Source organism: Erinaceus europaeus, chromosome 16 (assembly GCF_950295315.1).
Source record: "Erinaceus europaeus chromosome 16, mEriEur2.1, whole genome shotgun sequence".
In the NCBI taxonomy this organism is placed as follows: Eukaryota; Metazoa; Chordata; class Mammalia; order Eulipotyphla; family Erinaceidae; genus Erinaceus; species Erinaceus europaeus.
In genome coordinates, this window is record NC_080177.1 from 3,931,770 (window position 1) to 3,957,500 (window position 25,731).

At 49.6% G+C, this 25,731-nt stretch overlaps 1 protein-coding gene across 1 annotated transcript in view; it reads right to left on the reverse strand.

The window, feature by feature from the left end:
- Positions 1–353: 353 nt before the first annotated feature.
- Positions 354–25,731, reverse strand: part of PLEKHO2 (pleckstrin homology domain containing O2) — a 35,414-nt gene continuing 10,036 nt past the window's right edge. Inside the window, exons 3-6 of the mRNA XM_007532365.3 lie at positions 14,301–14,417; positions 7,219–7,323; positions 5,306–5,404; positions 354–2,587 (exon numbers count right to left, since the gene is read on the reverse strand). Of these exons, the coding sequence (XP_007532427.1) occupies positions 1,613–2,587; positions 5,306–5,404; positions 7,219–7,323; positions 14,301–14,417 (1,296 nt within the window). The 3' untranslated portion in view covers positions 354–1,612. The remainder of the gene's footprint in view (positions 2,588–5,305; positions 5,405–7,218; positions 7,324–14,300; positions 14,418–25,731) is intronic.

The following is a 25,731-nucleotide window of genomic DNA, read 5'->3' on the forward strand; positions in this document are numbered from 1 at the left end:
TCTCCTCCTCTCTGTCTTCCCCTCCTAGTCCTATCCAACAACGACAACAATAAAACAATAATAATAACAACAACAATGATAAATAATAAGGGCAACAAAAAGGGAAAATGGCCTCCAGGAGCAGTGGATTCATAGTGTAGGCACCAAGCTCCAGCGATAGATAACACTGGAAATAAATAAGTAAATAAATAAATGAGTGTTGTCCCTCCGCATAGCCTCAGAGGCCGTGGGGGTGAGATCCAAAGAGCAACTGACCCCCCTCCAGATGCCACTGGTCCCCCACCACCACCCCTCTGCCTCCCCCCGGCAGGCCCGGAGCCAGTCCCTGAGCCAATAGACCAGCTTGCCACACGTTCCATAAAAAGAGCTTTATTGCAACCCTTGAGAAGGCGCTTCAGAAGCAGAAGACAAGGCAGGGTACCTCCCTGGAGGAGGTGGCAAGGCTCTGGCCCCCACTCTCCCCCGGGAGCCAGGTGCCAGGCACCAGGGCAAGGGGACCTAGGCGGCTTCAGCATTTGGCCACCAGGGCGGCTGCTGTGCTGGTCACGTGACAGGAGTAAGCTCAGGCTCCGGGGCAGATGCGGGGACCTTGTGACAGTGGATGCCGGTGACATTCTGGTCCTCGCCGCGGGTGGGGACGGAAGAGGGAGAAGCAGGCTGCGGCAGGTGGGGGGGGAAGTTTCTAGGGGCCACAGCGGCCCACCCCCTGCCTGGCACAGGCCACACTGCCCCCCCCCCCCCCCCCCCGTCCCAGGCCACTGCCCTCAGGGACACAGCAAAAGCAGAGTGAAGGGGGCCCTGGGTGGGCAGGCCTTGGTGGGCTCAGCTGGTGGTGTGTATTGCAGTTCTGGGGAGCGAGACCCCATTTCTCTCGGTAAACAAAGGTGCACATGCAGAAAGACCTTGGCAGGACTGGTGGGGGTGGGCAGCCTAGTCCAAAGCCTCTGGACCCTGAGTATCCTCTCAGCCCCAGCTGCGGACTGGAAGTTGAGGGGGACAGGTCACTGGGGCCAGAGTCAGGCCAGGGGAGGGGAAGGGGGTCTCAGGCTCTGATCCGACCATCCCCATCAGCAAGACTGTGATATTTGACCTGCTGGGTGGAGGAGGAACTGGTGGGTCAAAATTGCCCCCCCCCAAAACCTAGGTGGGCGGCTTTAAAACTCTGAAGTGTAACCTATTGCATCCAGAGTTTTCTGAGACTATTGGGGGGGCAGGGGTGTCACCCCTCTGGGAAGATGCTGGTCCTGGGAGCCAGGGCTGGACTAGGAGAAGCTTCTAGTTCCTCCTGGGGGGCTGACATCCCAGGGAGGCAGGCCCAGTGGGGTGGCTGAAGGCTGGGGCCCAGGGCTTCCCTCACACAGACAGCAGCCATCCTCTCGCTGGGGTGACCTGGGGAAGGGGCTGGGGGGCTCAGCTGTGCTCTGTTCAGCAGTTGGAAATGTAAACGTGGAAATGGGGGGGTGGGAATCGGACTTGATGCAACCCCCAAACCCCGAGGGCAGTGCCCACGCCCCCAGGCGGGCAGGAACAGTCCAGAAGAAGAACCCCGTGGCAGATGGTGGTTCTGGGTGGTACCAGGCCTAGTGGGAGGCCCCCAGGGTGCCCGACCGTCCTAGGGTGCACTCCTGCGGTACAGGGTCACCAACTCCTTGCGCTGGGTCTCGGGGTGCAGCCCGTCCAGCGCCCCCATCTCCTGCAGGGCCTGTGAGGCCTGTCTCAGCTGCTCCACGGCCTGGCTAAGCAGCGTCTTGGTGCTTGGGGGGGCCGGCCCCCCGCTCAGCACTGAGTCCAGCAGCTTCTCTGTCTGCTCCGAGGCTGCCTGCACCCCCAGCTGGGCCCGGAACAGCCGCTGCCGGGGGTCCCGGGGCACCTCCTTCAGCAGGTCCCCCATGGAGGAGCAGCGGGGCTGGCAGGGGACTTCAGGGTCCATGGGGGGCTTCACTGGGGGGGCTGCTGCATCTGGAGGGGTCACTGCATCTGGGGGGGATGTCCCTGGGTCCTTGGGGGCTGAACAGGGTTCAAGGGGTTCGTCGGACACACCATTCACCGGGACCGGTTCCGGCGCCGAGGTCTCAGAGGTCCCAGAAGCTTCTATCCCTCTTATGGATGCCTTCAGTTTCTTTGACAGGATCTTGGGTGGGGGGACTGGGGGGGACTTCCCCGCCTCCTTGGGGGCGGCTTCGGGCTGCTCAGGGCTGGACCCAGGGAGCAGCTCAGCACCATTGGCGCTGTCCAGGGTGGGGGGCTTCTCAGGGCTGGGGTTCTCCCAGCTCACCTTCAGTTTGTCAGGCAAGACCCCGCTGCGGGGCTCAATGCTGGGGTCCTCTGGTGCTGCCCCCTCATCCCCAAGGTTGTTGGGCAGGGCCTCTGGGCTGGGTGCCCTCTCCCCTGCAGAAGGCTCAGTCAGGTCTCCCAGGCTGGCCTTCTGGGGTGCTGGGGACAGCTTGGTGGGTGGCATGAGGGGCTGAGGCTTCTCCCGGGGAGGGGCCACAGCATCATCCTCTTGATTGGGGACAAAGGCGGATGGCCGGCTGTTGGGGACGTCCAAGTCCAGGCGAGACAGCCCATCTGAGGCCGCATTGGCCACCTGAGGGGGCAGAATTGGAGGTCACTTCGGAGGCTGGGCTGGGGACCCAGGCTAGGGACTCCCTACCTGACTGCAACCTCCACCTGGATCTCAGAACCAGTGGTGACTGGTCTTGATGCTCCTCTGATGAGCCCTCCCTCTCCATCAGCAAACGGGACCCCCCACTTTCTTTATGCCATGTGTGTGTGGGGGGTTGAACTCAGGACCTCACACACCATGATACAGCTGAATGGTCTCCCAGGCCCAACTCTCTCTCTCCCTCTCTCCTTTCTTTCTGAATGTTTTCAGAGAGAGGAGAGACACTTCAGTACTTCTCCACCATCCATGGTGCTCCCCTGTGGTGTTGGGGCTTGAACCCAAGATGTTGTGCCTGTTAGAAGTCTCTGTCTCCCCATCACAGGGCAGGGTGACAGAGACCTGGGCCTCAGGGGACACAGCCCTGCGTGGTGCCTGGCTCATCCCTGGCTGTGTGGCTTGGGCAGGGTCCTCTGTGTCACCCGCTGTCCAGGGCCCCACAGCCAGGAAGGAGGCCACAGCACCAGGACAGGCATCATGAGCCCTCTTCCCTCAGTGTGTCCCTGTGTCCCTTCAGTCCCTCTTACCCTGCTATGCCCAGCAGATCCAGGGTCCAAGCCCGCTCTCCTCAGGCTGTCAGAAGTGGTCCCAGACATGGGCAGCCGCGGACCACAGCTGACTGCCTGAGGCCAGCAGCTGTGCCAAGCCGAGTCCCTGCCCCCGTGCTCCCACCAGGCCTGGGGGTCAGGAGGATACCAGCCACTTGAGGGAGCCTTCCTGGGGAGCCCCAGGGCCCCTTACAAAGAGGGTGGGGTCCAGGCTGGAACCCCCCCATTCCCCCCCCCACAGGAGACCTGTCTCATGGACTGAATCACAGAGAAAAAGTCCCCCCTACCCAGACCATTCCAGGGGTCGGGGGATCCCTTGGGGGCTGGGCCCCACTCGTCCCAGACCCACAGGGCAGGCTCCCCCCTCATCTCTGCCTGATTCAGTCTCTGACTCTCCCCTCAGCTGACAACTCACCTCAAAAACAAACCCTCTGGGGGGTGAGGGTAGGAGGATGCCTAAGGCCCCAGGTTCAATCCCTAACACCTCTGTATGCCAGAACTGAATGGTGCTCTGGCCTCTCTGTCTTTGTCTCTGATTAAATTGCTCGAGCAGCCAAGGGGAAATGTCTTAGCCAGTAGAGCACAGGGCTCAAAGGCCTGAGGTTCCCAGGTTCAGTCCCTGGCACTGCATCTACCAGAGTGGTGCTCTGGCTCCTCCACCTCATATGAAATAAGGAAAATAAGATTTAAATCTAAATAAATAAATACCACTTTAGTGGGGTAGACAGCATAATGGTTATGCATAGAGACTCTCATGGCTGAGGCTCCAAGTCCCAGATTCAGTCCCCCACACCAGCATAAACCAGAGCTGAGCAGTCTGGTAAAAATAAATAAATAAATAAATAAATAAATAAATAAATACCACTTAAGAAGCAATTACAGAAGCCAGACCTTCCACCTTCTGCACCCCATAATGACCCTGGGTCCATGCTGCCAGAGAATAGGATGAAGAATAGGAAAGCTGTCAGGGGAGGGGATGGGATACGGAGTTCTGGTGGTGGGAACTGTGTGGAGTTGTGCCCCTCTTATCCTACGGTCTTGTCGATATTTTTTACTTTTTATTTTATAAATAAATTTTGAAAAATAAAATAAAGCCCCCAGCAGCCTCCCCAGTGACCCTGACCCCTCTCCCCCACACCCTTCCCTCTTGCATCCTATTCCTTGCACAGTGCCCCACAGGGCCCCAAGCAGACCCCTTCTCTCTGGGAGGATGCTGGGAGCTAGCGAAGACAGCATAGTGGTGATGCAGAATGACTCTCCTGCCTGAGGCACTAAGGTCCCAGGTTCAAGCCCTGGTACCACCATCAGCCAGAGCTGAGAAGGGCTCTGGTCTCTTTCTCTATTTCCCTCTATCTTATTGAAGAGTAGGAAAAGGAGGAAGAGAAGAAGGAAGAGGATGAAAAAGGAAGAGGAAAAGAAGGAGGAAGGGAGGAAAAAAGGAAATGTTGAGGGCAGGATAGACAGCATACTGGTTATGCAGAGACTGCCATGCCTGAGGCTCCGAAGTCCCAGGTTCAGTCCCCTGCACCACCATAAGCCAGAGCTGAGCAGGGCTCTGGTGAAAGAAGAGGAGGAGGAGGAAGAAGAGGAAGAAGAGGACCCCAAAGTGACCCCACCTCACACCCTCCCATCCATCCCACTCCCAGTGCCTGCACTCATGACCTATACCCAACCCCGAACCCCACTTTCCCAGTCCCCATATCCAGTTCACCATTTGTTCCTCTTCCATCCTCCAGGAGACAGCTTCAGGCCCCGTGGACCCTGGGGTCCCTCACCGGCCCCCTCCCCACACCTGTTCACCATGCAAAAACTGGGCTGGGTTCTGCCTGAAGCAGCCTAGGGTCTGGGCGTCCCTCCAGCTGAAAGCTGAGCTCTGGGGGTGCAGGGCATAACTCCACGCTTCAGTTTTCCTGCTGCCACCAACTCCGCCAAAGTCAGTGTGTGGGCTCAACAAGGCACCCCCAGCTGGCTCAGGAGCCCCCTGGAATCCACCGGAAAACAGGGGGGGCAGTTAGGGGAAGGGGGCTCGTGCCTGGTTGCCATCCCAACTTACTGGGGTTCCTCAGCCAAGGGGGAGGGGGTGTCAAGGCCTTACCTCCTTCAGGTGGACTCTGGTGGGTGGCCGGCGCCGCTGGCCCCCCCGCACACGGTCCCGGGTCACGTGCTCCAGGGCACAGGTCTTGTCCACTTTGACCTGGGGAGGGAGGGAGGGGAGCCACCGGTCAGTCCTGGCTATCCCCAGCCTCCCAAGCCTTTGCTCCTTCCTCTATGAGCAGCTCCCTGGGTGATGGCCGACTCTTCTCCCTAGGGCCTGTGTACCCCCACAGAGAGGAGGGGCTCAGAGCACCGCCCTGGGGTCAGGCCGAGGCCCCTGTCCACTCTTGTCACCGGTCCACACCTTCTCCTGTGGACTGGGGACACTAGTCCCAGCCTAAGAAGGGGTAATTGTGATATAGTATCTCAGAACTGTGACCAGGGTTCAAGGCTGTGAGCCTGGGGTGTTGGGTGTGAGGTAGTGTGTATGTGAGCCTCACTGGGGGAGAGCTGCTTCCCGGGATGTCTGTCTGCTGTCATCTGGGGCCCTGTGACAATGCCTGGCCCAAGCTCAGCTGTCACCATGTCACCATGTCGGGACAGGGTCACCAAAGTTGGGCAAGGAGAGCAGCTCAGAACCATCCAGAACCACACTGAACTGCCAGGAACCACTCGGCCTAGACTAAACTGGACAGTGGGCTTCTGGGCCCTGAGCTGGAAGTGCCCACCCACTTGGCCAGCTGGGGCCCCTGCAGCCCATTCAAATCAAGCAGTTTCATGCTGGGGAGACAGCTCACCTGGTACAGCGCACGCTTTGCCGTGGGCAAGGACCCAGGCTTGAGCCCCCCCCACCCCAACACACACCACGGGAGCACCAGGCACAGCACCAGAGGAAGCTCCATCAATGGTGAAAAGTCGTCTTTGCTTGATCTCTCTCTCTCTCTCTTTCTCCCACTCCCTCCCTCCAGTCTGCTCTGACATTAAATGGCAAAAACCAAAACAAACAAAATCCAGTAGGAGCAATGGAATTGCATGTGGGAGGCCCAGGTGGGCAAATAAAATAAATAAATAAATAAATAAATAAATAAGGGCAGAGGTAGCTAGCATAATGGTTCTGCAAAGAAACTCTCGTGCCTGAGGCTCTGAAGTCCGAGGTTAGATCCCTCACACCACCATAAGCCAGAACTGAGCAGGGATCTGGTAAAAATAAAATAAAATAAAATAAAATAAAATAAAATAAAATAAAATAAAATAAAATAAACCTGTGTGTGAGAGGTCCAGGGTTTGATCCCTGTCACTACCAGTAGCCATGGGGCTATTGGTGAAAACAAATAGATAAGGCTGAGGAGACAGCACAGTGGTTCTGCAAAGGCTCTCATGCCTTACTCTGAGATCCCAGGTTCAGTCCCCAGTATCACCATCAGCCAGAGCTGAGTAGGGTTCTGGTCTTTCTCTGTGTGTGTCTTTCTCTCTGTATCCCTGTCATCAAAATAAATAAAATATTTTTAGGGAAAAAAAGGAAAGTAAATAGATAAAACACGAAAGCAAAAGGTTTTCATGCCTAAGGCACCAAAGATCCCAGAATCATGGTCCAGAGCAGTGGATAAAGCACTGACTCTCAAGCATAAGGTCCTGAGTTCAATCCCTGGCAGCATATGTACCAGAGTGATGTCTGGTTCTTTCTCTCTTCCTATCTTTCTTATGAATAAATAAAATATTTTTTTAAAAAAGAAAATATATTTAAAAAAAAAAATCCCAGAATCAATCCCAAGCACCAACATAAGCCAGAGCTGAGCAGAGCTCCAATAAAATTAATTAAAATAAATAATAAAATCACTTCATCTCCTTATACCTCAGTCTCCTGAACCATGAAATGGGGACACTGCCAAGGGCTTCAGCAGATGTCCTGGTAGCACAGAGGAGCTGAGAGGAAAGGGGGGTGGTCTCTGTGGAGAAGCAGCCCCGGGCACGCACCTCATCAAAAGCCTTGTTCTTGCCCCGGTTGATACCCTCGTTGAGGGCTCTGATCCAGGACTCCTTCTCCTCGCCGCTGGGTGCCTGGAATTTGATGTCACTGACCTGGCGGGGCGCAGTAGGTGGCAGTCAGAGCCGGGCAATATCTGGGAGCCTTGTGTCCTCCCCACCCCCACGCCGCGCTCCGCCCAGCCGATGCCCAGAGTTCAGGCCAGGCCCTCCTCCGGGCTGGTCCCCCAGGCTGTCTGTCTGCCTGTGGGCCTTGGTTTATTTGCCCCCAGGTGTCTTTGTATTCTTTTATGAGCTGGAGGTTCCTGCTTGGCTGTGGGGTTGGGAACCTGCTGAGCCACATCCCTGACCTCTGGGTCAACTCTTATGTCAGAGAGACAGAAGCAGGCGGTGAAGGAGAGAACCCGTGGCACTGAGTGTCCCCCAGTGCTGCGGCTCTACTACATGGTGTCAGGGCTTGAACCCAGGACCTCCCACATGGTACGGCAGGTGCTCTGCCAGGTGAGCTATCCCCCAGCCCCTCTGTTTGCTCCGGAAAGTGGAAGTAGCCCCAGCTGACCTCCACACCAACAACAGAAGTGACCCCCAAGGGACCTCCACGTCTACTCCCAGGCTGGGCTCCAAGTGAAAAGGTCCCAGTGTCACCCCTCTGGCCTCCACTGGTTTTCTGGTTTTGTGTTTTTTCTTTTTTCTGGGAGCAGGGGCGGGGGAGAGACCACAGCATGGAGCTTCCTCCAGCACAGCAGGGCCTGGTCTCCAAGCTGGCTGCACACAGAGAGAAGCAGAGCACTGCAGCCCCTTTCTGGCCTGGAGTCAGGAAACTGAGGCTCAGGGGTCCTCAAATGGGGTTCCCTCTGCAGAGAGAGGACCCCTCGCCTGCCCCCCGCCAAGCTGATGGGCACTGACACACCGAGTCTGGAGCTGGGCAGTGGGGATGGTCAGTAATGCCTTCCCTCAGGCCAAAACAGTGCCAACTTCCTCAGACAGAAGAGGGGCAGGGCATGGCCGGCAGGTGCAGGGACTTCAGGGCTAAAGCACAGTAGGTGTTCAGTAAACCCTGAATGAATGGATGAATGGAAGAAAGAGAGGAAGGAAGGAAGATAGAAAGGGGGAGGTCTAGCGGTGGTACAGCGGGTTAAGCACACACGGCGCCAAGCACACGGACTGGCCTAGGTATCCCGTTTTGAGCCCCTGGCGCCCCACCTGCAGGGGGGTCGCTTCACAAGCAGTCTTCCCCTCTTCTCTTGATTTCTCTCTGTCCTAGTCAACAACAGCAGTAATGGCAACAATAACAACAATAAGGACAACAAAATGGGGAAAAAATATCCTCCAGGAGCAGTGGATTAGTAGTGCAGGCACCCACCAAGCCCCGGCAATAACTCTGGAGGCAGAAAGAAAGGGGGGGGGTAAGCATGTCTGGGAGGTGGCACAGTGGTTAAAGCACTGAACTCTCAAGCATGAGGTCCCAAGTTCAACTCCCGGCAGCACATGTACCAGAGTGATGTCTGGTTCGTTCTCTCTCTCTTTCCTCCTATCTTTCTCATGAATAAATAAATAAATTATTTATTTATTTTCCCTTTTGTTGCCCTTGTTTTTTATTGTTGTAGTTTTTATTGATGTTGTTATTGATGTCGTCATTGTTGGATAGGACAGAGAGAAATGGAGAGAGGAGGGGCAGACAGAGAGGGGGAGAGAAAGACAGACACCTGCAGACCTGCTTCACCGCCTGGGAAGCGACTCCCCTGCAGGTGGAGCCGGGGGCTTGAACTGGGATCCTTCCACTGGTCATTGTGCTTTGCACCATCTGCACTTAACCCGCTGCGCTACTGCCCAACTCCCAAATAAATTCTTAAGAAAGAATGAATAAATGAAAGAAAGAAAGAAAGAATGAATGGAAGAATGGATAAATGGATGAACAGAAGAAAGAAAGAAAAAAAGAGAAAGCATGAATGAATGAATGAATGAATGAATGGATCAGCCCTGTGCCTTCCCCACTGCCCCTCTGGGACCCTAGACGCCCCAGTCCTTTGTCCTTTGTCCTTTGTCCAGTGCCCATGCCCGCCCCACCCTGGTGTTAGCTATCGCCTGCCCGCCTCCCATAATGTAACCGGGCACCGGCCCTCACTGTATCACTTCCTCCTCCTGTGCCCCGTCCCAACTCCCCGCACTGCTCATCTGCACGGATGGCCAGGGGAGGCTGCAGCCAGGCAGAGCCCCATGTGTCCAGCATCAGAGCAGCCCAGGGCTCAGCGTCCCCAAGTTGTCCCTGGGGACAGGAGACAGAGCCAGCAGGCCGTGGGGCAGCCCCTCTGAGTGCCAGGCTGGCAGCCCCTGTCATCACAGGCTGCTGGAGATGCAGAGACACAGTGACAGCTGGCAGAGGAGCAGGGCAGAGAGGGGCTCGGGTGCCCACAAAAGCACCAAGGACGTCAGGGGATGGGAGACAGCCCAGGGTCCACCCGCACTGCAGCCCTCCCTCTGCCACGGTCCTCACAGCGGCCAGTGACCTCTGCTCTCTGTTCCCATGAGGGCAAGGGCCTCAGGGGAGACCCAGAGGACTCTCCCAGGAGGAGATATGAGGTCAGAGGGGACACAGGACAGGGAGCCTGAGGCCAGCTCAGCTGGACAGCCTGGACTTTGCGTGCTCGTGGCCCTGGGTTTGACTCCAGGCACCATATGGCAACAAAGACAGAACTAGTGGGGGTCCATGCATGGTGGTGTATACTTAGGTCTCTCCCCTGCTCATGAAAAAATAAAAATGGGGGGCTGGGGAAGCAGATAAGGATTGTGCAAAAAGGCTCTCATGCCTGAAGCTCCAAGGTCTAGGTTCCATACCCAGCACCAGCAGAAGCCTGAGCTGAACAGGGCTCTGGAAAAATACTGAACTTTAAAAAAAAAATCCAGGGCCTGGGCAGTGATGCCTCCGGTTGAATGCACAAATTACCATGTGCAAGGACCTGGGTTCAAGCCTCCTGTCCCCACCTGCAGAGGACAAGCTTCCCGTGCTATGAGGCAGGGCTACAGGGGTCTCTCTCTCTCCCTCTCCCTCTCCCTCTCCTTCTCTCTTTCCCCTGCCTTCTCAGTTTCTCTATGCCCTGTCAGATAATAAATAAATATTTAAAAGGGAGGCTGGAAGAGAGTTCACATGCCAGGGGAACTCCATGGGTGGTGGGGGTGATGTTCTGGTCTCCCTCTCTCATGAAAAACGAAAATAAAAACCGATGCAGCAGAGTGTGCGGCTCAGTGTGCGGCTCCCACGTGTGAGGTCCAGGGTGGAGTCGGTCTCTGGGATGGTGCGCAGCCCAGGTTCGAGCCCAGCCCCCACCATGCTGGAGAAAGCTTGAGGGCTGTGGTCTCTTTCACTCTCTCCCTCTCTCTGACACTCTTCCTCCTCTTTTTTCATTCTTTTTTTTTTCTTTCCTTTTCTTTCTTATCACTAGGGTTAATGCTGGGGCTTCACACTTGCACAACTCCACCACTACAGGAAGACACTTGTTTTTGTTTTGTTTTGTTTTAATATTTATTCCCTTTTGTTGCCCTTGTTGTTTTATTGCTGCAGTTATTATTGTTGTTATTGATGATGCCACTGTTGGATAGGACAGAGAGAAATAGAGAGAGGAGAGGAAGACAGAGATGAGGAGAGAAAGATAGACACCTGCAGACCTGCTTCACCGCTTGTGAAGCAACTACCCTGCAGGTGGGGAGCTGGGGGCCGAACTGGGATCTTTACACTGGTCCTTGCGCTTTGCACCATGTGTGCTTAACCTGACACTTGTTTTTGTTTTTTTTATTTACTTTCCCTTTTGTTGTCCTTGTTTTTTATTGTTGTGGTAGTTATTATTATTGTTATTGCTACTGATGTCATTGTTGTTAGGACAGAGAAATGGAGAGAGGAGGGGAAGACAGAGAGGGGGAGAGAAAGACAGACACCTGCAGACCTGCTTCACCGCTTGTGAAGTGACCCCCAGGGGCTCAAATCGGATCCTTATACCGGTCCTTGCGCTTTGTGCCACGTGTACTTAACCCGCTGTGCTACCACAGGACTCCTGACACTTGTTTTTAAGATAGAGGCTGAGAGACACACAGAGAGACAGACCACAGCACCCACTCCACTGATACTGACGCTACCCCCCCCCCACCCCCCCGCACACGTGCTGCCTGTGGAGCCTCCTGGGCTTGAACCCAGGTCCCTGCACATGGTCAAGTGAGCTCCACCTCTGAGAAAGCCCCCCCCCCCCCCCCCCGAGCAGGGGGGCATCAGGGGTGGGAGAAGCCAACATGTAACAATGGCAGCTTGGGGGGGCACAGACACCCCACGCGGCTGGGACCAGACGCTTACCGCCCACCCCCAGTGCTGAGTGCGTGTGGGGGCCCTGGGCTCCCCAAGAAGCACATGCCTTCCTAAGAGCCCAGGAGGCCAGCCAGCCCCAGAGCAGCCCTGAGAGACAGAGGCGAGCGAGAGGCCGGCAGAGGCTACTTTGCTTCCTGGCAGAGGCCCTGTGACTTCATGGAGGGGGTGGTGGCATGCAGACACTGGCGTCTTTGTTTATTTGATTAGAGGGGGAAAGGAGGCTGCCTGGGACCAGACGTCAGGGTCATGTGACCCCCCCCACCCCTCAGGGAGGATAAGGAGGAGGGAAGCGGTATGGGACTCACCTCCCAACCACCCTCTGGGTGAGCTCCAGGGTGGGTGAGCTGGAGAGGGGGGTGCCCCCACCCCTGCAGCCTGCACCACTCCACCCATCCCCATTATCCATTCCCAGAGAAACCCCCCCAATCCCCCCACCCCCGGCCAAGCTCTTGGCAGGATTGAGTGGGGGGGAGTGAAGGGAGGACCTTGGCCACAGTAGCTGAGCAGGGCAGCTGCAAAAACAGTCCTCCCTGAGGTGGGGTCCCACCCTCCGCAGCCCGGCCCACCTGGCCCAAGGCGGGCTGAGGTCAGACCCTCCTACCCCATCGCCTGCTGACTCCTGGTCCACCCACCCAACCTGCCCCGCCCCCTGACTGATTCTCAGAGGTGGCACGAAGAGGTGGCCCAGGGCCTGGGAGACAGTTCAGCGGATAGAATGCACGCCTTGTCATGCAGGAAGCCCTGGGTTCGAGCACTAGCAAACATGGGGCACCATGGACCTGAGGAGATGGTCAAACACATTAGAGCTCTGGACTCACAAGCTTCGGAAACCCCAGGTTCAAGTCTCAGCACCTCCATGTGCAGAGTTCAGCAAGTGGGGTTCTGCCCTCTTCCCCTCCCAGAAATAAATACATCTTTAAAAAGGAAGCAGGGCCAGTGGATGACAGCTCACCCACTAGACTGCAGCCTTTACCATGAGTGAGGACCTGGGTTTGAGCCCCCAGTGCCACATGGGAGCACCTTGCCTGTCTGGATTTCCTTCTACCTGAGTTTACATGGGGGGTGGGGAAGGGAAGCCCACTGAGCAGCCTGGGAGGTGGCACAGTGGGTAAAGCATTGGGTCCTCCAGCATGAGTTGGTGAGTTCGAGCCCCAACACCACATGTGCCAGAAGAATGCTCTGATTCTCTCTCATAATCTTGGAAGCAATGGAACTAAACACTATATATACAGTGTTTAATATATATATATCAGTTCTTCCTCAAAGATCTCCAGTGTTTGGGTATGTCAGGGAGCCAGCCCAGGGTTCCACCTCCCAGAGATGGGGTCAGGGCATCCAGGGAGAGGCTGGGCCTGGTGGAGGTTAAGGGGAGACAGAACTCTCAGTAGAGCCTTTTCCCATCCCCCAGGGGTGGGCACATCCCAAGAAAAATGAGTAAAAGGGGGAAGGGAGGGGGAGAGCTCAGCATCAGAGCACCAGATATACCCAGGGCCCCAGGTTCAATCCCCAGCACCACCTCATGCCAGAGCTGAGCAGGGCTCTAGTCTCTCTCTCCTTCTGTCTCTCCTAAAAATCAAGTAGCAACTTGAAAGGTGGCACAGTGGCTTGAGCATTGGTCTTAACAGCCTTAGGTTCTGAGTTTGATCCTGACACCAAGTGTAACAGTGATGCTCAGATTCTCAGTCTAAACAAACAAAAAAACAAACAAAGGCGTAGTGTGGGGTCGGGTTCTATCTCTTTTTTCTTTTCTTCTTTTTGCACCACCACTCACATATACAGTTTCACCTGTTCCAGGATGATTTTTTTTCTTTTCTAGATCTATTTATGTCTTTATGCTAAGAGAGGAGAGAGGAGGGAATCAGTGTACATGACACTTCTGATACAGGACTTGAACTGCAGTCTCATCGTTGATAGTCTAGCCATGATCTAGTCACTGCACCACCTCCCAGGCCAGTTTTTTTTCCAGTTATTTTTTTATAAACTTTTTTTAAGATTTTAAAAATATTTATTTATTTATTTATTCCCTTTTGTTGCCCTTTTTTTTAATTGTTGTAGCTATTGATGTCCTTGTTGATGTATAGGACAGAGAGAAATGGAGAGAGAAGGGGAAGACAGAGAGGGGGAGAGAGAGATAGACACCTGCAGACCTGCTTCACCGCTTGTGAAGCGGACTCCTCTGCAGGTGGGGGGCCGGGGGCTTGAACTGGCATCCTTACACCAGTCCTTGGGCTTTGCACCACCTGCGCTTAACCCGCTGCGCTACCGCCCGACTCCCATTTATTTTATTTGTTTGTTTGTTGTTTGTTTATTTACCAGAACACTGCTCAGCTCTGGGTCATGACGATGTCGTGACTGAAACTCATTTGTCATTACCACTGTGCTGCCTCTCCAGCCCGACTTATTCATTCTTTCTAAGTCAGACAGAGACAGAGGAAGAAAAACAGAGACAGAGAGAGGGGAGAGATACCCTGTGTGGGGAGGCAGATGCCCACCCGAGGGACCTGCTGGCCCCAGCAGTTCAATACTTGGGAGCACTGGGCTTGTAGGCCTGCGGACCCAGAGGCCACAGGGGAGGAGCAGTGGAGAAAGGCAGCAGTGATACGCTTTTTTTTTTTGCTTTTAATGGTGCATCACCCCCTGCCCGCCCCATGCTGGGTTCAGTGAGGGGTCTCCCCAGTGCAGACAGACTCCCCAGGGCGGACAGAGGCCCGGGCCACCCTACCTTGTTCCCAGGTGAGCGCAGGAGGATGAAGCGGTGTCTCCGCTTGAGCAGGGCGCGCAGGTCCTGGCACTTCTCGTAGCTGCCCAGCTCCACCGTCTCCACGCACTTCTGCTCATCCTGGGGACACAGAAGGAGGGGACGTGAGAGCCAGGCTGCCACTACCACCACCCCCCCCCCGTGCTGGCTCACAGAGACCTCTCTCCTACCCTTTCCCTGAATGTCTTATGTTATAACTGGCCAGTTGTGTTTTGTGAGTGAGTGTGTTGAATGACAAAAAATTTTTTTTGCATGACCCATCTGCTCGGAGTACTCTAAAAGGTAATTGGCTTTATATAAAAATGCTGGATGCAGCCAAAGTTTCTGGAGACGTCCAGAAACATTCCAAAATTTTTGTTTTTCTCCCTCTTTTGATTTTTATATATAGTTTTGGTATACATGTAAGTGTTTAGTCTTAAACTGTGTGACTAATGACAGATATAAAATTGTTTTTAAAATGATATGTTTTTATAACAAAGGTTCTTTTTCCTCCAGTGTGTTATAACTAAATGTTTATGGGTATGTCTCAAGTTTGGTAACAGTAACTTAATGGTCAAAAGTGTAACCCTACAGCTACATTATTACCAGACAAGGTAAAACTTAATTTGCTAAGGTAACTAACTATTTAAGGTGAAAGTCTAAATGTTTAATGTGACTATACATTCCCAAAACTAAAATATATAAATTTTATATACAGGACACCTTTGGAGGGCCCCCAAAAGTGCCCTGTAAACTATCTTGTGGAAATTAATCAACAACAACACCCCTCCCCTGCTGAGCTCCCCTACTCTGGACCCAGTACCCGCAAGCCCGGTCTTCCACCCAGCACTTCTACTAGGCAAGAGGCCCTGCCTCCAGTGTGCCCTGCCCCTGCCCAGTGTCACAGCCAATGGGCTAGGGGCTGTCGGTGCCCCTACCTGCCACCCCGAGGTCTGGTCACCAGGAGCACCAGGCCAAGGACAGTGTGCTGGCCACCAAGTCCAGGAGAGACTCAGCCAACAGCCCAGTCCTTTGGGGGTTAACTGTCCCCAGAGGAAACAGCCCCACCAGACCCCCAGACTCGGCCCCCCTCAGTTGGCACCCCTTTAGAAGCCTAGAGCACAGGGACTTGGTTCCTGAAGCAGATAGGGAAACTGAGGCCTGCAAGCAAGGTGACAGGCACCAGATTGAGGACCCAGCCCAGCCCCCACTGGCCTCCCCCCAGGTAATGTCTTCACCAGCTATCTCCCAGTCCCCATTCTTCAGGGCCTTGTGTGCATGTGTGGTGATGGTATTGCTGTCCTCTCTGCCAAAATAAAATAGAAAGAAAAAGGAAAAAGAAAAAAAAAAAAAAGGGAAAAAGTGGCTGCCTGGAGCAGTGGATTCATAGTGCTGGTACTGAGCCCCAGTGACAATCTTGGTGGCAATAAAATAATACAAGATAAAATGGGGCCAGGGGGTGGCTCCCCTGGCTGGGCACACATTTTACCACACACCTGGGTTCCCGGGCAGGGGGCATATTCATAAGCCAAAAGGCAGGTCTGCAGGTGTTTGTCTCTCTCCCTCTCTATCTCCTCCTCCTCTCTCAATTCCTGTCTCTCCAAAATATATTTAAAAAGAATAAACAGTCATCTAGAAGAAGTAGAAACCTCTATATGTAAAGCCTAAGCAACCTCAAAAATAAATAAGACAAACAAAGTGGCAGCCTTCCAGATTGCACGGGAATGTACTCTGTTCTTCTTTTAAAAATATTTATTTATTTACTCCCTTTTGTTGCCCTTGTTTTATTGTTGTAGTTATTATTGTTGTTGTTATTGCTGTCATTGTTGTTGGATAGGACAGAGAGAAATGGAGAGAGGAGGGGAAGACAGAGAGGGGGAGAGAAAGATAGACACCTGCAGACCTGCTTCACTGCCTGGGAAGAGACTCCCCTGCAGGTGGGGAGCTGGGGGCTTGCTTGAACCAGGATCCTTACGCCTGTCCTTGGGCTTTGTACCACGTGCACTTAACCCGCTGTGCTACCGCCCAACTCCTGAGAAGCTCTGTTCATATAGCAAGGGTTCCAGACCAGGAAGGAGCCCCCAAAACCAGGGGACAACCCAGACTGATCCCATCAGCACCTCCAGACCCCAATCAGCTTAGAAGCAGGGGGGTAGATAGCATAATGGTTCTGCAAAGAGACTCTCCTGCCTGAAGCTCTGAAGTCCAGGTTCAATCTCTCACACTACCATAAGCCAGAGCTGAGCAGTGTGCTGGTTAAAAAGAAAGAGAGTCTGCAAGTGTCTGTCTTTCTCTCCCCCTCTCTGTCTTCCCCTCCTCTCTCCATTTTTCTCTGTCCTATCCAACAACGATGACATCAATAATAACAACAATAATAACTACAACAATAAAAACAACCAGGGCAACAAAAGGGAAAATAAAGAAATAAATATTTTTTAAAAAGAAGAAAAAGAAAGGAAGAAGAAGCAGGTTATTGTGGAGATGGTGGGGGGCAGGGGGCCAGGGCCAGGCTTATCTGGGCTTCCTCCCCTTCTTTCTGCCTCCAGGGTTATCTCTGGGGCTTGGTGCCTACACTATGAATCCACTGCTCCTGGAGACCATTTTCTCCATTTTGTTGTTCTTGTTATTGTTGTCATTGCTATTGTTGTTATTTGATAGGACAGAAAGAAATGGAGAAAGGAGGGAAAGACAGAGAGGGGGAGGGAAAGATAGACACCTGCAGACCTGCTTCACAGCTAGTGAAGCGACACCCCCCCCACCCCCCGCAGGTGGGAAGCCCGAGGCTCAAACCGGGATCCTTAGTGGGTTCTTGCACTTCGCACCATGTGCACTTAACCTGCTGCACTACTACCTGGCCCCCCTTCGCCGTCCTTCTAACCCCTTGCTCCCAGTCCCTTCCAGACACCTACCTCCTGTCCTGACAGAGACCATCCAAATCCACTTCTCCACCCCTTGATGATGCCCTCTGCCTCCAGAGTCCCCAGCCACAAAGCGCCTGCTGAAGGATTCTTAAACATGCGGCCCTGAGTTTGATCCCTGGTATCGCATGGGCCAGAGTGATTCTAGAGTTCCCTCTCTTTCTCTCTCTTCTGCGTTCTATTTCATTGACTAATAAGTAAAGTTCTAAGCAAATCTAAAAGGGGCCAGGTAGTGGTGCACCTGGTTAAGCACACATTACAATGTCCAAGGACCCAGGTTCGAGCCCCCAGCCCCCCCTGCAGGGAGAAAGCTTTGGAAGTAGTGAAGCAGGGCTGCAGGTGTCTCTCTGTCTCTCTCCCTATTAACCCACTCCCTCTCAATTTCTGACTTTTCTACCCAGTAAATAAAGACAATACAAAATAATTATAATAGAAAATACTATTGAAACAACTGTTAACTTCCACCACTGTGAACCCTTTAATTACCTTACTTAGACACAAGTCAATCCAGGCAAGAGTGATCAGTAATTTGAAAAGTACTGAGAGAGGGAACTCATAACATAATATATAAAATGGTTAAACCAACCAGAAGAAATATTGGAGAAATGAACCAGGACAAGAGTCCAGCTAAAAGCCCCCCAAAGGGTGAAGCACAAAATAATGAAGTCAACATCCAAACACAAGCTAAGGAAATAATCACAGGAGTGAGTACAGAGTTGGAAAGAATTGTAATCAGAAAGACAGGAACAACAAATGAGACCATGGAAGAAAACACTAATCATCTCAAGGTTATTAGAGAGCTGAAAGCTGAAATAGCTGAGCTAAGAATATAACTAGCTGAACAAGCTAAAACAGTATCAGAACAGGGTAACAAAATAGATGAACTCCAGAAAACAGTAGAGGGGAGAGAGAATAGAATCAATGAGGCTGAAGACAGAATTAGCAAGATCAAGGATGAATTAGAGATAACTAAAAAAGAAGTAAGAGATCTCAAAAAGAGATTAAGAGATGCTGAAAACAACAACAGAGTCCTATGGGATGACTTCAAAAAAAACAATATACGCATTATTGGCTGGCCAGAGGAAGAAAGAGAGGGAAAGGAAGAAAGCATTCTTCAAGCCATAATAGCTGAAAACTTCTCTAGTCTAGACAACATCAAAGACATAAAGGTTCAGGAAGCCCAGAGGGCCCCAAACAGAATTAACCCAGACTTAAAGACACCAAGACACATCATATTTAGAATGGAAAGGAATAAGGACAAAGAAAGGATCCTGAAGGCTGCAAGAGAAAAACAAAGTCACTTACAGAGGAAAACCCATAAGATTAGCAGCAGACTTCTCCACACAAACACTACAGCCCAGAAGAGAATGGCAAGATATCTATTGAGTGCTCAATGAGAAAGGCTTTCAACCAAGAATACTGTATCCTACTAGACTGTCATTCAGACTAGATGGAGGCATAAAAACCTTCTCAGACAAGCAACAGCTGAAGAAATCTATCACCAAGCCTGCCCTAAAAGAAGTTCTGGAAGGTCTCCTATAAACAGTCAGACCACCATAAATAAGCCATATATCAGAACTTCCTAAAACTCTACAAGAATGGCGTTAAAATATCTTCAATCAATGGAATTGGAGTATTACACCAAAGTAAAAGACTCTGGGGTGGGTGGGTGGGTGGGGAGAATACAGGTCCATGAAAAATGATGAATGAAATAGTGGGGGTTGTATTGCTAAATGGGAATCTGGGAAATGTTATGCATGTAAAAAAAAAAAAAAGAAGTAGAAACGCAAAGCAGAAATTGACTGAGTTTGGAGTATGGCACCAAAGTAAGAAAGCAGAAGTATACTAGAGTTTGCAGTGAGTACCTCCCTAATACTACCTTTCCACTTTTCCAAGCTTTGGGTCCATGATTGCTCAACAATTTGTTTGGCTTTGTATGTTAACTCTCTTTTCAGTCACCAGGTTCCAGGTGTCATCAGGATGCCGGCCAGACTTCCCTGGATTGAAGACAACACCAATGTGTCCTGGAGCTCAGCTTCCCCAGAGACCCATCCTACTAGGGAAAGAGAGAGGCAGACTGGGAGTATGGACCGACCAGTCAACACCCATGTTCAGCGAGGAAGCAATTACAGAAGCCAGACCTTCTACCTTCTGCAACCCTCAATGACCCTGGGTCCATGCTCCCAGAGGGATAGAGAATGGGAAAGCTGTCGGGGGAAGGGGTGGGATATGGAGATTGGGCGGTGGGAAAATAAATTAATTAATTAATTAAATTAAATAAAATAAATAAAAATATTTAAAAAAAAATAAAATAAAGTGTAAACATATAAACCACTATTTAATTAATATGAGAGGTGAAAACTGGTGATATGTCTAGAACTTCTTAAAACACACACAAAAAAAAAATTGTGTTTATTGCCAGTATCCTTTGAGAACTATTAGCAAACAATTTAGGAATAATAATGGGCATTTAACTTGAAATAAATTTCCTAGGACTGTCTAAAAAAAAAAAAAATATCTTCAATCTTTGATATCAATAAATGTCAATGGCCTGAATTCACCTATTAAAAGACACAGAGTAGGAAGATGGATCAGAAAACACAACCCAACAATATGCTGTCTACAGGAAACCCACCTAACTCAACAAGACAAACACAACTTAAAGTGAAAGGATAGAAAACTACCATACAAGCCAATGGCCCACAAAAAAGAGCAGAAACAGCAATTCTCATATCTGACACGATAGACTTTAAAATAGATAAGATTAAAAAAAGATAGGAATGGACACTACTTAATGCTCAGAGGATCAGTCAATCAAGAGAACTTAACAATTATTAACATCTATGCACCCAATGAGAAGCCATCTAAATACATCAAACATCTACTGAAAGAGCTACAATAGTATACTAACAGCAACACAGTCACAGTAGGGGATGTCAACACTCCACTCTCTCAACTTGACAGATCATCCAGGCAGAAAATCAATAAATACATAAGGGAGCTAAAGGAAGAGATAGATAAACTAAAACTATTGGACATTTTCATAGTCATTCATCCCAAGAAACGGGAATACACATTCTACTCAACTCCACAAGGATAGACCATATGTTAGGCCACAAAGACAGCATCAGCCATTTCAAGAGCATTGAAATCATCCCAAGCATCTTCTCAGACCATGTGGAATTAAACTAACACTTAACAATCAACAAAAGATTAGTAGTAGTCCCAAAATGTGGAAGCTCAACAGTACACTTCTTAACAACTTCTGGGTCAAAGAGGAAATCAAGGAAGAAATCAAAATGTTTCGAGAGTTCAATGAAAATGAAGACACAAGCTATCAAAATATTTGGGACACAGCTAAGGCAGTACTGAGAGGGAAGTTCATAGTCATACAAGCACACATTAGGAAACAAGAAGAAACACAAGTAAACAGCCTGATTGCACATCTTAAAGACCTAGAAGAAGAACAAAGGAACCCTAAAGCAACCAGAAGGACAGAAATCAGTAAAGTTAGGGCAGAAATCAATAACATTGAAAATAAGAAAACCATACAAAAGATCAACGAAAGTAAATGTTGGTTCTTCGAAAGAGTGAACAAAATTGACAAACCTTTAGCCAGACTCACAAAACAAAAAATGGAGAAGACCCAAATAAATCAGATACTAAATGAAAGAGGAGATATCACAACAGACACCACAGAAATTCAACATATCATGTGAGACTTCTATGAACAACTATATGCCACCAAACTAGAGAACCTGGAAGAAATGGACGATTTCCTAGATACCTACCAATTTCCAAAACTAAGTAAATAGGAAGTAGATAACATGAACAGGCTCATCACAGCTAATGAAATTGAAACAGTTATCAAAAACCTCCCCAAAAATAAAAGTCCTGGACCAGACGGTTTTACAAATGAATTCTACAAAACCTTCAAAGAAGAACTAATACCTCTACTTTTAAAAGTCTTCCAGAAGATTGAAGACACTGGAATACTCCCTTCCAGCTTCTATGAAGCCAATATTACTCTCATACCAAAAGCAGACAGGGACACAACCAAAAAAGAAAACTACAGACCAATATCTCTGATGAACATAGATGCGAAAATATTGAACAAAATTCTAGCCAACCAAATACAGCAGTATATTAAAGAGATTGTTCATCATGACCAAGTGGGGTTTATCCCAGGCATGATGCAAGGTTGGTTTAATATACGTAAATCAATCAATGTGATCCACCACATCAACAAAAGCAAGATCAAAAACCACATAGTCATATCAATAGATGAAGAGAAAGCCTTTGACAAAATACAACATCCCTTTATGATCAAAACACTACAAAAAATGGGAATAGATGGAAAATTCCTGAAGATAGTGGAGTCTATATATAGCAAATCTACAGCCAACATCATACTCAATGGTGAAAAACTGGAAGCATTTCCCCTCAGATCAGGTACTAGACAGGGCTGCCCACTATCACCATTACTATTCAACATAGTGTTGGAAGTTCTTGCCATAGCAATCAGGCAGGAGCAAGGAATTAAAGGGATACAGATTGGAAGAGAAGAAGTCAAACTCTGCCTATTTGCAGATGACATGATAGTATACACAGAAAAACCTAAGGAATCCAGCAAGAAGCTTTTGGATATCATCAGGCTATACAATAAGGTGTCAGGCTACAAAATTAACATTCAAAAGTCAGTGGCATTCCTCTATGCAAACACTAAGCTAGAAGAAATTGAGATCCAGAAATCAATTTCTTTTACTATAGCAACAAAAACAATAAAATATCTTGGAGTAAACCTAACCAAGGAAGTGAAAGACTTGTATACTGAAAATTATGAGTCACTAATCAAGGAAATTGAAAAAGACACAAAGAAGTGGAAAGATATTCCATGTTCATGGATTGGGAGAATTAAGATCATCAAAATGAATATACTACCCAGAGCCATCTACAAATTTAAGGCTATCCCCATCAAGATCCCAACCACATTTTTAGGAGAATAGAACAAATGCTACAAATGTTTATCTGGAACCAGAAAAGACCTACAATTGCCAAAACAATTTTGAGGAAAAAGAACAGAACCGGAGGCATCACACTCCCAGATCTCAAATTGTATTATAGGGCCATTGTCATCAAAACTGCTTGGTACTGGAACATGAATAGACATACTGACCAATGGAATAGAATTGAGAGCTCAGAAGTAAGCCTCCATAACTATGGACATCTAATCTTTGACAAAGGTGCCAAGACTATTACATGGGGAAAGCAGAGTTTCCTCAACAAATGATGTTGGGAAAAAATGGGTTGAAACATGCAGAAGAATGAAACTGAAACACTGTATTTCACCAAATACAAAAGTAAATTCCAAGTGGATCAAGGACTTGGATGTTAGACCACAAACTATCAGATACTTAGAGGAAAATATTGGCAAAACTCTTTTCTGCATAAATTTTAAAGACATCTTCAATGAAACAAATCCAATTACAAAGAAGACTAAGACAAGCATAAACTTATGGAACTACATAAAATTAAAAAGCTTCTGCACAGCAAAAGAAACCACTACCCAAACCAAAAGATCCCTCACAGAATGGGAGAAGATCTTTACATGCCATACATCAGACAAGAGGCTAATAACCAGAATATATAAAGAACTTGCAAATCTCAACAACAAGACAGCAAATAACCCCATCCAAAAATGGGGGGAGGACATGGGCAGAATATTCACCACAGAAGAGATCCAAAAGGCCGAGAAACACATGAAAAAATGCTCCAAGTCTCTGATTGTCAGAGAAATGCAAATCAAGACAACAATGAGATATCACTTCACTCCTGTGAGAATGTCATACATCAGAAAAGACAGCAGCAGCAAATGCTGGAGAGGGTGTGGGGTCAAAGGAACCCTCCTGCACTGCTGGTGGAAATGTAAATTGGTCCAGCCTCAGTGGAGAACAGTCTGGAGAACTCTCAGAAGGCTAGAAATGGACCTACCCTATGATCCTGCAATTCCTCTCCTGGGGATATAGCCTAAGGAATCCAACACACCCATCCAAAAAGATCTGTGTACACATATGTTCTTGGCAGCACAATTTGTAATAGTCAAAACCTGGAAGCAACCCAGGTGTCCAACAACAGATGAGTGGCTGAGCACGTTGTGGTATATATACACAATGGAATACGACTCAGCTATAATAAATGATGGCTTCACCATTTCAGCCGAACTTGGATGGACCTTGAAAAATTCATGTTAAGTGAAATAAGTCAGAAACAGAAGGATGAATATGGGATGATCTCACTCTCAGGTAGAAGTTGAAAAACAAAATCAGAAAAGAAAACACAAGTAGAACCTGAACTGGAATTGGCGTATTGCACCAAAGTAAAAGATTCTGGGGTGGGTGGGTGGGGAGAATACAGATCCAAGAAGGATGACAGAGGACCTAGTGGGGGTTGTATTGTTATATGGAAAACTGGAAAATGTTATGCATGTACAAACTATTGTATTTACTGTTGAATGTAAAACATTAATTCCTCAATAAAGAAATTTTAAAAAATAATAATTATAATAAAGAAATAATTCTTTTTTTAAAAGTCAGTCCATTTCCACACCCAGTTCCCCAGGACAGTGTGTCCCGCCTCCCCCTCCACCTCACTCCCCAGCGATGAATCATCTGGGCTCTTCTCCAGCTTAGACAAACTGACAGAGTAGCTGGCCTGGGCCTGGGTGGGGGCTGCATTCTGAGAATGTCAGCCTCACTGGCTTAACACTTTACGTCAGAAAGAGGAATTATGGGAGTCGGACAGTAGCACAGCGGTTAAGAGCAGGTGGCCAAAGCGCAAGGACCAGCGTAAGGATCCCGGTTCGAGCCCCTGGTTCCCCACCTGCAGGGGAGTCGCTTCCCAGGCGGTGAAGCAGGTCTGTAGGTGTCTGTCTTTCTCTCCCCCCTCTGTCTTCCCCTCCTCTCTCCATTTCTCTCTGTCCCATCCAACAACAATGACATCAACAACAATAACTACAACAATAAAAAAAAAACAAACCAAGGGCAACAAAATGGAATAAATAAATATTTTTTAAAAAAGAAGAAGAAAGAGGAATTGTGTGGATAAGCATTTCTCAATTCTTCACGGGTTGGGGGTGGGTTGGGGGACATCAAACATCACCCCCCACCCAGGGTGGAACTCTTGAAAGCATGATTTGATTTCTTCCTTCCTTCCTTTCTTTCTTTCTTTCTCTTTAACAGCGTGATTTGGACTTTTCGTGTCTGGAGGATGTGGGATCCTTCCTGCTCCCCAGCTGTGCCCAGATGTGGAAAGGCAGCCCTGGACTGGTCTGGCAGCATTGACAGCTGGGGGTTGCTGTCACTCCACATTGCGGCAGCTGGGACATCCCCTCCCCCATATAAAAAGATCCCCTGCCCTGCTGTCTCCATAGCCAGCTGGCCCAGTTTGGAGTTGACAGCAACACTAAACATCTGGGGGTGGGGGCGAGCTGCTGTCTGCCACCCCCACTCCTTAATCCTCCCTCACCTCCTCCTCCTCCAGCTTCTCTGACACCCCAATTCCAAAAGTCTGGAGACCTGGGAGAGCCAGATAACTGCTCCCCAGAGGCATCACCCCCAAACACACAGATCTGGTTATCCATCTTTCTTGGTGGGACTCTAATATTTGAGGCCCTGAGAGGCTGATGGGGGAAAGGCCAGTTTGCACTCCCCCCACCAATCTCACTTGTCAAAGCAGACAAGAAATGCCCCTTCTCTGTGCACCAGGCCCCCAACACCCTGCCCTCCAGAACCCAAGCAGCACCCACAGTAAAAGCCCCTTTCTTCCCCAGAGTCTCTCAGGGCCTCTTCTTTAATGCCCAATATTATTTTGCTTTTTAAAAAAGTTCTTATGGTAGTCTGGGAGGTGGCGCAGTGGTAAAGCTTTGGACTCTCAAGCAATGAGGTCCCGAGTTCGATCCCCAGAAGCACATGTGCCAGAGTGATGTCTGGTTCTTTCTCTTTCCTCCTATCTTTCTCATAAATAAACAAAATATTTTAATAAAGTACTTATGGGGGCTGGGTGGTGGCGCACCTGGTTGAGTGCACATATGATAGTGTTCAAGGACCCAGGTTCAAGCCCCCAGTCCCCAACTGCAGGGGGGGGAAGTTTTGTGAGTGGTGAAGCAGTGCTGCAGGTGTCCCTCTCCCTCTCTCTCTCTCCCTACGCATTTAGTTTCTGGCTGACTCCATTAAATAAAGATAATAAAAAAAAATTAGAAAAATAAAATATGAACTTTAAAAAAATAAAAATGTACTTATGTATTAATGAGAGAAGAAATGAGAGAGGGAGAGGGAAAGAGAGAGAGAGAGAACTGGGCAGTGGGTAGATAGCAAAATGGTTATGCAGAGACTCTTATGCCTGAGGCTCCAAAGTCCCAGGTTCAATCCCCTATACCACCATCAGCCAGAGATGCACTGTGCTCTGGTTTAAAAAAGAAAAATAAATAGTGGGTGGGGGGA